Raw genomic sequence first — 12188 nt, 5'->3', positions numbered from 1 at the left:
CTCCATTCAGCATAACGTAAGCCGTTCGCTTACTTATTTATGGCCACTATGTTGAGAACCTTTCTTCTATACCTAGGTTGTCATGGTACTGTTGTTTGAACTCAGGGCTTCATGTTTATGAGGCAAGCACTATCTGCCTTGAGTGGGAATTTTAATGTACATGTACAGTTTCCACATATCTACTGTATTGATCTCCAGTTTCATTCTATTGTGCAAGAAAATATATTGGATGTTATCTCAAGCTTTTAAAATATATTAAGATTTGTTTTGTGGTCTACTGCATGATATGTCTTGACGAGTGTTTAATGTGGTATTCACACGAGTGTGAATTCTGTAGCTGTTGGATGGAATGTTGCATAGGTGTCTGTTAATGTTCCTTTGACCTAAGTTGTCTTTTAGCTCTGCTATTTTGTTGTTGTTGCTGTTGATCTGTCCACTGCTGAAAGTAGAGTGTTACTGTCTCCCTTTATTGTATAAGAGTCCATTTCTCCCTTTAGACTTACTAGCATTTCTGCATTCTGATATTGACTACATATGTATTTAGAATTTTTATTTTCCTTGTTGAATTGACTGCTTCATTATTAATATAAAATAGTCTTCTTTTTCTTTTCTCTTTTTTAGTGCTTGTGATTTAAAATCCATTTTGTCTGATATATCTATGGCTACTCCTGCTCTCATTTACCTCATTACTTCACTATCAGTCTACACACATAATTAGAAGTGAACTGAATTTCTTGTCCAACATATCTTTCTTTCTTATCCATTCTATCACTTTATGTCTTTCAACTGGATGATATAATTTATTTGTATTTAAGATAATTATTAGTAGATAAGATCTTCAATGATGTTGTGTTTCTTTTCTAATTTTATTATCATTTCTTTCTCATTCTTTTATAGTCCTCCATTGTGGTTAATGACATTATAGTAGCATGTTTTAAATACTTACTTGTTAATTTTTGGTTTGTCCTTTGTAGGTTCTTTATTGCTATTATTATAAGGCTCACAGAAACATCTTTTGATTATATCAAGCTATTGACAGGTTAGCCATTTAACATATTAGTAAGTTAAGAGAAGATGCAGAAAAAATATTAAATTTAATTAAAAATGTTCACACTTGCACTCCAGTTCTCCTCTTTAGAATCTGAAATTTTGGTGCCCAATTTACATCTTTCTATATTGCCTATCTCAGCATATTAATGTGTTTATTATTTTGAATTGTTTTAATTTTATTTTTCATACCAAAAATATAAATGATTTATGCACCATGTTCACAATATTAGAGAAGTCTGAATTTGTATAGTTATAAGTGTATTTTGTGCCTTTTGCTTTTTTAACTTATTATTGTCTTTTTTTTTAATGTGAAGAACTCCTGCTAGCATATTCATTGAGCTAAGCTTGCTAGAGCTATAATTTCTCAGCTTTGGTTTGACTAAAGTGTTTTCATCTCTCCTTCATTTATAAAAGATGAATTTGCTGGGTACAATTACTCTTGGTTGACAGGTTTTTTTTTCTGTTCCAGACTGTAAAAATACATCTCTTGCTACTCTATTTTAGACTGTAAGATTTCTGCTTCTAACTCTGAAATAATCTTCTATTATTTGTTTCTTTTCTCTTGCAGCCTTGAGAACATTTTCTTCATTTTTCACTTTTGAGAGCTTGATTAAAGTATTTATTGGGTATCTTTGTTGTGTTAAATTTGACTGGTGACCTTTTACTTCCTTTACCTTACTATATGTGTGCTCAGGATTTGGAAGTGCTCTGCTATAATATCTTAAAGAAGCTTTATACCCCTTTATCATTCTCAATCATCTCTTTTGATTCCCAGCAACCCAAATATTTGCATTTTCTTAGTTATACCAAACTTTCTGTAGGTTTTTTTCATTTCTATTTATTTTTTGCATTTTAACTTTGATGGCACACCTTGAAATAGCTTGTCTTCAAACTCATGAATTCTTTTTTGTGTTTGATTTATCCTTTATTACTGTCTTCAATAGTATTTTTAATTTTGCTTCATGTGTTTTTTAGCTTCTTTTTTTTCTTTTCCCAGAACTGGGGATCATATCCAGGGCTAAGGCAGGCCAGCTAAGCACTCTCCCACTGATCTATATCCACATCTCTGCTTGAATTTTTAAAATTACTTCCTGGAAAAGGGAAGATGGCAGATTCTAGACAACCAGCTTTTTCCTTTGTCTCTTTGAATCTGAAAGAAAAGATCAAGTGGGTGGATATAGTGAGAAGTGGGTGGTGTGGAAGGCATGTGATGGCAATAGTAATAGGAGAAGTAAAATCTACAAATAATTAAACTTTATATTTGCAAAAGAAATAATTGAACTTTATATTTGTAAAAGAAATAATGGACACTAACTTTGGGCCCTAGGTAAAATGACAGGGAAGGGTAAGCAAACCTACTGGGCTGTAAGCAAAAAAGAAAAGGAAAGACAGTGAAATTTACAGGTGCAATATCTTACACCCTGAAAATATAGTTTAAGAGAAATCTGTAATCTACACAGCAAGCAAACGTTGATGGGTCCTGCTACGCTTCTTAACTTATTCACTGGTGCTGTAAAATGGAATATCCCCATCTCCACTGGCTGAGTGTGTGGTCAGCATGAGAATCAGTGTGGGCCCAGGAAGCTGGTTGTCACTTAGACTCATACTTTTAGACACAGGTCTACCTGGGGGGATGAGTAGGCTACTCTTCAGCATAATCCAAGGGTGATTTTGCTCAGGAACCTCTGGGAAGAAGAGGGAGACCAGGTCTGTGTGAAGACAGGGATTACTAGGATGGAGACCCAGATGGCCAGGGAATTCAGGACCACTCAATTCCCTATGCCTCACCTTAATGGCATAAATTTCTTTGGCCTGATGACTTTCTGCACTCTCAGAGCTCCAGAGACACTTCATGGAAATACATCCAGCTGAGGCATTGCTCACATAAACAGGCATTGGAGAACAATCTCTGGTACGAAGGGTTATCCAACTGGGCAGTCCCCATACTCACTTTATGGAAACTGCTTGAGAGTGACTCCTACACTTCTCACATTGCTAGGTCTGGATACAAAAACACTTGTAGGAATTTAGTCCAGTACAAGTCTTAGTAGCAAGTACTATGGCAGGAAAGGTGGGATGGTCTCAGCTTTGGATTCCAGAGAGAAAATGACTAAATTTTCCCCTGATTCCTATATCAGGTAAACTGCAAAAGTGTATTATGGGGGAAGAAGAAAGGTATCTTCATACTCCACATCTGCAGGAGGGAATATTGCCTAACATTTTTTATTTCTGTTATTTTTTCTTTTCTTTTTTGATTGTTTTATCTTGTTATGTATTTTTTTTCATTGTGTTCACTCACTATTATTTTTTAGGCCTTCATGAGATGTAATTTTCTTCTTTCCTATCTTATTGCTTTTTTCTTTTTTCCTTTTTCAATCACTTGTTTTTCTTACTTACTTATTAGTACATTAACCTTTAATAATTTTTAGTTACTAGATTCTCCTCTGTGTATCTTAACTCCCAACTTTTTAATCTTTATTGGAGGTGGAGTCAATGATTCCAATTCTTCTTTACTACATTTAAATATTTTATTTTTTTGAATTGTTCTTTTTATTGCTGCTGTCTGCTTTATATCTTCTGAGCAGTAGTGGAAATTGAGACCCCAAGGGAAGGATTCACACTAAGAAGTTCCTCACATAAAACCAAAAGTGAATCCATCACAACAAATAAGCAAAATGCAATGTAGAACACAAGAAATATAAAAAATCAAAGTAACATGACTCCTACAAAAGTTCATAAACTCTCAATAAACAAATAAAAAGATGTCAAAATAATTGAAACCCCAAATAAAGATTTCCAGCTTAATAAATGACTAATGACTTCAGAGAGGATTCAAATAAACAGATGAATGAAGTAAAGAGGTCAATTCAAAACTTTGATGAAAAATTCAGCAGAGATTCTGAAAAAAAATGGAAACCTTGGAAATTAAAAGCTTAATAAATCAAATAAGAACCTCTATGAAATAACCAGTAAACCAGATCAAGCAGAAGAAAGAATTTCAGGGATTAAAGACAAAGTTCAGGAGTTATGCCAACTTAGATAGCAATAAACATGGACAGTCATGATCACAACCTTCAAAATATTTTGGATATGATCAAAAGACCAACCTTAAGAATCCCTGGGGTAGAAGAAGGAACTGAGGTACAAACTAAAGACACTGAAAACCTATTCAATGAAATTATAACAGAAAATTTCTGAATTCTGAATAATGACATAGACATACAAGTATAAGAGGTATTTAGAATCTCAAGTAGAACCACTTCACATCACATATTAGTTAAAATGCCAAGAGTACTGAATAAAGTTGGAATACTGAAAGCCACAAGAGAGAAGCACCAAGTTATTTACAGTGGTAAATTGATAAGAATTACATCAGATCTCTCAGCAGAAACACAAGATGGCAGGAAAGCATACAATGATATATTTCAAGTCTCGAGACTAAATTTCTAAAAGAGAGCAGTAGAGGGAGTGAATTCAAGTATTGCATATTTGATACATTGTAAGAACCTTTGTAAATGTTACAATGCCCCCTCATCCAGCACAATAATAATAATAATAATAAATAATAAAATAGAATATAGGTGATGCAGGTGGTGGTGAAAATTTTATTTGCTTAATGTCCAGTGCCAAGAATAACTATGAAATATTTTTTGCTGTTGTTGTTTAGAATGGTGGTTGCCTACTGGTTTCACCCAGGCCTTCTGCAGCCCTTAAGTATTTATTTTGACTCAAATGATAAATATTAAAAAAAAATCAATATTTTAAACCTAAAAAAAAATCAAAGGAGAAATGAAGACCTAACACAAATACAAACTAATACAATATGTAAGCACTAAGCCAGCATTGTAGAAGATACTAGGAATCCTATACACAGATGAGAAAGAAACAGTCATAATCATGAGATATCAGGAAACAGAAATTTCATTAGGAGAATAGATAAAAGAATGAGAATTGGAAAAGAATCAGACATGCTCAATACAGGTGTGGTAGTGCGTGCCTGTAATCTGAACTATGTGGATAGTAGAAGTAGGAGTTTCACAAGATGAGACTGGCCCCAGGAAAAAACACAAGGCCTTATTTGAAAATTACCAAAGTAAAAAAAAAAAAGTGAGAGTAGGGCTCAAGTGGTGCAGTGCATAAGCATGAGACCCCATATTCCATCCCCAGTTACACACACAAAAAAACCCGAAACGAAACAAGAAACAAAGTAACTAACATTATCAAGGATTTTCATTAATAGTTAATTCAGGTGATACATGAAGACATCCATTGGATGAATCAAGTTGTTTCCAGAGCCTACTCACATGCAGTTCAAATATTATACACTAATAATATTACTTAATTTCATTGTTCCTAGTTTATGAGTTAATATTATTGGGAAGTTTATAAATCATAACCTAGAAGTAATTCCTACTATCTATGTAGTTTTACCTCAACAAGTAGAGGGAAGTAAAAGCTCTACCTCTCCTGCATTTCTTGATAATGTCTCCCAGCTATTTTCATAAATAGTACTAATCACCACTACTGTAGTAAATATAAAGATATTAAAATATAAATATAAAATATTTGGAAACATATTTGGAAAATATAAAATATAAAGATATTAAAATATAAACTAAAAATATTTGGAAACATATAGAAGTGTCAAAAATTTAAATATAGAACTAATGTATGACCTATCAATGACTACTAAGCTAACACTGCAAGTTATTCAAAGCAATCTTCCACACAGAAGAGTAGAACATGCAACCATAATCTTATGGGAATGAATAAATCTCATTAGATGAATAGATAAACAAGTGAGGATAAGGAAAGACTAAACATTACAAAACAATAAACTAGCGGGAATTTCCACATGCTTTTCAATAGTAACTCTGAAATCAAAAGATACAGACTGTGAATAAGACCTGACTACTTCTTGCCTACAGTAAAAACAATGTAACTGGAAAAGAACAGCACAGACTTAAAGTGAAAGGATGGAAAAACATATTCAAAACAAATAGCGCCTAAACACAAGCAGTAGTAGTTGTACTCATATCTGGCAAATCAAACTTTAAACCAAAATTAGTGAGAAGAGACAAAGAAGGTCCTTTCATAGTGATAAGGGAAAATTCATCTAAAGGATATAACAATTGAAAACATATATGTACAAAATATTGGCACACCCAGTTTCATGAAAACAAATACACAAATACTGAAAAGAAAGCACAGATAAATTCCAACACAATATTAGTGGTTGACTTCAGTACTCACTGTCACCAAGACATAAGTCATCTATTCCAAAAGTAAACAAACTTTAGAATTAAATAACTCCATAGATGAAATAGCCTTAGTAGAAATCTATGAAATATTCTACCCAAAAGCCTCAAAATGTACATTTCTCTCAGCATCCCACAGAACTTTCTCCCAAATAAGTTTTTATTTCAGCACACAAACAAGTCCAAATAGATACAAGAAAATGAAAATAATTTCCTATATTTTTTCAGACCATAATAGAATAAAACTAGAAATTAACAGCAAAAGAAACTATACAAAACATTCAAACACATGGAGATAGAGCAGTATACTTTTGAATGAATCATTGAGGAAATAAGGGTGGAAATAAAAATCATCCTAGACTACAATATCATTCTAAATTTTAAAAAATCCAAGGACATGGATAGGGGGATTTTTGTTATATGTTTTCAGCACTTACTATAAAGCTTCAAAAATCAAGACAGAATGGAATTGAGGTAAAAATTGACAAATAGATCAATAGAACACAGTAAGTCTACAAGGCAGTTGCATATGTACACAGTCAGTTATTATTGACAAAGGTGCAGGTTGACTGAATGGATAAAAGAGTCTTTTTGTTATTGCTTACTGAGCAAGGGCTTGCTGCCCTCACATGAAGAGAAGCTTATGTTACAGCACCAGGTTTTTGCAAAAGTAAAAGCCATTATTGCCAGCCAACTAATGAGGAGGCCCAGAGCTGAAACAGAACACAAAAAAAGAAACAAAAGAAGGAAATAATGAAAAAAAGAAGGAAATAATGAAAACAGTACCTGGAAGAGACATTTGTAGCCCCACATTCATTGCAGAATTATTCAGAATATCCAAGATAAGAAAACATCCAAGAATGGATAAGAAAATGTGTCATTTTTATGGTCTGTTCGATGAACAGGAAAGACTCTTTAAGTCTTTCCAATATGTCCCTTTCTTCTATATATGCTAAACCCAAATTTAGCATATGAATTTATTTTAGAAAGATTTAAATAGTTTTGTAATACTTTCAAATACTTTTCTATTAATCTTTTCCTAATGATTTAAACACATACAAAGATAGTTATGTATGTTGACATCCCATTAAAATGAGTTGAAATATGAAAATTTTAATGACTAATATGGTATTAATCAAGAAGTCTATCTCTGAATAATATTTCAAAGTTAACTAATAAAAGAAACAAAAGATGTAGGGCTTAAGTATTTATGTTTGGTGATCTGTTGACCAAAACTAAATCTCAAGTTGACAGAGAAATCATCCTACAATTTGGAGCAAACTCTATGAACAAAAATTGCAGAACATGTCACATCTTTCTCTTCCACCCAATTAGTCTCCTCATTGCCCTTCTTATATCTTTGTTTCTGAGGGTGTAGATTAGCGGGTTGAGACTAGGTGTGACAACAGTATAAAACAGGACAATGAACTTGTTTTGGTCTTGAGAATTTTCTGTTGGAGGTTGGAGGTATATGCACATTACTGGAATGAAAAAGAGGCAAACCACCATAAGGTGGGCTCCACATGTCTTAAAGACTTTCTGAAGTCCACTGATTGATTGCATCTTCAGTACAGCCTGAGCAATGGCACCATAAGAGCTCAGAATGAGAATAAGTGGTATGACAACAAAAATGGAGCTCATGACCATGAGGGTTAACTCATTAGCATGGATATCAACACAGGACAATCGTAACAATGCTGGCACTTCACAGAAGAAGTGATTCACTTGATTGTGTCCACACAGAGGTATCAAGAGGGTAAAGGAGGAATGAAGTGCTGATGCAATAAAGCCACTTACCCAAGAGACAAAAGCTAACAATTTGCAGAAACGAGGGTGCATGAGAACAGCATAATGTAAAGGTCTGCACACAGCAGCATAGCGGTCATAGGACATCACCACCAGTAAGACACACTCTGTGGACCCCAGTGCAAGGACAAAGTAGAGTTGAATCATGCAGCCAGCATAAGAAATGGTCTTGTCTGGGCCCCTGAGGTTGACCAGCAACTGGGGAATAGAGCTGGTGGTGTAGCAGAGATCCAGAAGAGAGAGGTTTGAAAGGAAGAAGTACATGGGAGTGTGGAGGTGGGAGTCCAGGTATGACAGGATGATGATGAATAGATTCCCTGAAAGTGTCATCAAATAGAATATCAAGATAATCATGAAGAGAACTACTTCCAGATGTGGCCAATAAGAAAATCCCAATAAAATAAAGTAGCCTTCAGAACTTACATTTTTTCCCATCATCATTCATTTTTTCCTATATATGAAGAAAAAATCACATAAACTTCAAAAGCACTCCAAAATTGTCAAACGTTTTCAAATAAATTAGAGAAAAACATATGCCACTTTGATAGGTAGTTCTTTGTGTCACATGGCAGTAGAATTATTCTCATTTGCTTTTCATATTTCATTCAGTTATTTGTCCTCTTGTAGATTCAATAAATTACTTCTCAAGTGACTGAGTTGTTTGTTTTTTAGTACTTGGGATTGAATTTAGAGCCTTATGCTGGCTCTGAAGTTGCTCTTCTTTTGAGTTACACCTCAGTCCTTTTGCTTTTAGTTTGTTTTCTGATAAGGTCTTATGCTACCTTTGTCTAGGCTGACCAGCAACCATGATTCCCCTACCACTGCCTCTCAAGAGGTTGGGACAACAGGCATGCTGTGCCACAGTCAGCTTACTTTTGAAATAGAGTCTTTCAAACTTTATGTTAAATAATAACTAAGATATTATTTGAATTCTAAGCCAGAATTTATAATTCATAAGTTTCAGGTTTTCTGTGATCTATAGTGGAGTTTCTAAGTAGATATTAGCTAGTATTAATGTAATTAAATATATGTAAACATTGTACATAGTCATGACAAATTCACCTTGTAGTTATTCTTTTGTAAAACATAAATTCAAATGATTTTTAGTTGTTTATTTTCTTTTGTGCATTATCAATTTTTATCAGAAAGATGAACACTTTCTCATTAGCTTTCTTGATTTGACATTGTGACCTCCAGCATTCAAATATTCCTACATAGACTTTCCATGCCCATTTGTCTTTCCTCCTGCCACAGAGAATTCTTCTCAAACTCTGATAGAATAAGAAACAGACCAATCTTTAGTCTTATAAGGAAATTTTTATTCACAAATATACTTTTGACTCTTAAAGAACATGTAAGGGGTTTCTAAGATATAAGAGGCTGAGAACAAGATACTGAATTCAAATTTTGTGTATGCTTTCTCTGCTGGAGCATATTTTTCTTCCCCGTGGAGCTACCTGAATTCCTTATTAAATTAATTTGTAAAAGTGGCAGATGTGATGTTTTTTCACTTGTTATATGATTCGCTTTCTAGCATTCTCCTAGAGATTAAAAAAGGGAATGAAAATGAATGTGGCAAAAAAAAATAGATGACTTTCAAATACAGAAAAGTTCAGAGCATGGCTTTTCTCCCTTGTGGAAGAGGGAAGTGAAGACTCTATTGAATGTAGCTTTTATGAGTTATGTAATAAGATATCTTCTCTCTCTTTTTTTTTTTTATCAAACACTACAGGGAAAATGAATGGTTTAGCATTCCCTTGTAGGTCCCATCACCACAGACATTTTTCTAATTCTTGTCATTTTCACCCCTACTTCCTTTGTTTTTATTTTAATTTTAATTACTTATATATATTTATGAGAAACAGGGAAATATCTATATATACATACATGTATTATATATATATATATACACACAGTGAAATGATCATATCAAAGTAATTAACATGTCCATTATCTTATATACTTTTTAATAGTGAGAACATTTTTAAATATATTCTTTTAGAAACTAAGTTTGAAATATAGGTGCCAATTGCCTGATTCTTAAGCAATGTTCCATCAACTTTTCTTGGTACTGACCATCCAAGTTTGTCCACATTCTCTGTTGGTCTTTCCTTGATGTCCTCAGCATGTGTAAACTGGTGTATAGACTTGCTGCTTGTAATGCTACATGGAAACATCAACCTCATTACTTTCTTATGCCATTTTGTTGATGTAATAAACAAAACTATGAAGAGAAGAGTATGAATATAACTGTGCTCATCATTGCCACAGACAAGGGAGCCCGAGTTTGTCCCTAATACCTTTGCTATCAGCAGAATGTGGAACACTTTAGGGTATTCAGGGCATCAGGGGATGGATCCCTTATCCCAGAGCAAGTGGGACCTTTATGGAAACACAGAATAATGGGCCTTTCTTTCTTTGACTGGGACCTTTGGGAGGATAAGTCCCAAAGTTGCAATTAATGTCCTTCAAGGAGCTGTCCTAGAAGAATGGTTTGATGTTCACAGAATAAAACTCTTCACTGAAAGTCTTCAGTATGACATGACCTCCTACCGATATTATAGTGAATTTATCACCAGTCAGCATGGAAAAATATGCTGTGAGTTACATTAACAATGAAGGGAATGAGTTAAACCAAATTATCTGATCCACTGCTCTGCCCTCCACACCAAGTTCCCCATAAGACAAAGCTCAAATTTATAAGACAACCTGTTAGAAGGAGGGGATGTTTGGGGGTTATGAAACAGAAAATCTAGTGTACCTAAGTCTAGACTGCATGTATGTTCCTTATTAAAAAGATATTCTTTGAGAGGTGGCCTATATAATTAGTGCATTCTTGATTATCTTTTAAATTTTATTCCATGTTTATTCCTACAAAGCTTGAAAATAATTCAAATATCAAACCTTTTATATTTTATTTTAATTGACAAATAGTATTTATATATTTATGATGTGCCAAAGTGATGTTTTCATACATGCATATTGTATTGAATAAGTAAGTCATACAAATTAATACATTCATCAACTCACATAACATTTTTTATGGCAAGAAGTTTAAAACTCTCATTAGTATTTCAAATTAAATGTTACTATCATTAGCTGTAGTCGCTATTCAGTGCATTAGACCTCTTGAACTTATTCCTCCTGTCTAACTTAACTTTGTAACATTTGACAAACATTTCACCTTTTCCCATAACCTGAGGTCTGGTAACCACCATTGTACTCTCAACTACTGAGTTTGACTTTTTAATATTCCACATATGACAGATGGCCTGCAGAATCTGTCTTTTAGTGCCTGGCTCATTTCACTTAGAATAATGTCCTCCAGGTTTATCCATGCCATCGCCAATGACAGAATTTCCTTTCTTCTTTAAGACTGGATAGTATTCTGTATGTATGTGTCCTACATTTTCTTTATCCATCCATTGGTTGATGGATACTGGCTCCTTCTACATGGAGGCTTCTGTGAACAATGCCACAATGAACATGGGAGTGCAGATATCTGAAGTGAATTCTTATATTTTGTATTGTGTTAGCATTATTTTCAATATAAGTTGTACTTTCTCATATTAGAAGCAGGGCTTAGTCCCCTTGATAGTTTCTAGTTCTCTTCCAGCTCTTCAGGATAGTCGATCCAGATGTCTGCCTTATACAGCTGCCTCTTGGGGAGCACTTCCCCATGGGACAACTAGATGCAGGCTACTTGACTTGTCCCTTTGACCCTTACATCAGCATGGACTGCACAGATATGTTCCAGTGAGCACCTCTCAGTCACAGCATGACTTCCTAGAACTTATGTCTGATTGCTCTCAATCTAATTTGAATGTCCTGAAAAAAATCTAGTTGGTTAATGCCCTGGAGCCCAATAAAGGCTTTGTTCCTCAGGTGTGCTTCCCTCTTTCTCTGTTTATATGTGTGTCTGCAGGTTTATTTCTTTATCTCTTTCTTTCCCCCCAATCACTGGTTCAGCACACTTGTCCTGAAGGGCTCTTTCCCTTCCCATTGGCTCTTCAGGGCACATCACCCTTTTCTCTGTAGGATCTGTAATTAATAACATTTTGTACTCGTGGTTTA

General features: G+C 34.1%; 1 protein-coding gene across 1 annotated transcript; it reads right to left on the bottom strand.

Moving 5' to 3' along the window:
• Positions 1-7616: 7616 nt before the first annotated feature.
• On the bottom strand, positions 7617-8555 carry LOC109674559 (olfactory receptor 2J3-like). Its single transcript, XM_020151495.2, has one exon. It carries the CDS (start codon positions 8553-8555, stop codon positions 7617-7619), a length of 939 nt encoding a protein of 312 aa, XP_020007084.2.
• Between the last annotated feature and the right edge of the window lie 3633 nt (positions 8556-12188).

The sequence above is a fragment of the Castor canadensis genome, chromosome 8 (genome assembly GCF_047511655.1).
Source record: "Castor canadensis chromosome 8, mCasCan1.hap1v2, whole genome shotgun sequence".
Lineage (NCBI taxonomy): Eukaryota > Metazoa > Chordata > Mammalia > Rodentia > Castoridae > Castor > Castor canadensis.
The sequence above is the reverse complement of the archived record's forward strand: the minus strand, read 5'-3'. Positions and strand labels throughout refer to the sequence as shown.

Bases quoted from the DNA above. Each gene is read 5' to 3' on its own strand.
- LOC109674559 (XM_020151495.2), bottom strand. From the start codon at position 8,555: ATGATGATGGGAAAAAATGTAAGTTCTGAAGGCTACTTTATTTTATTG.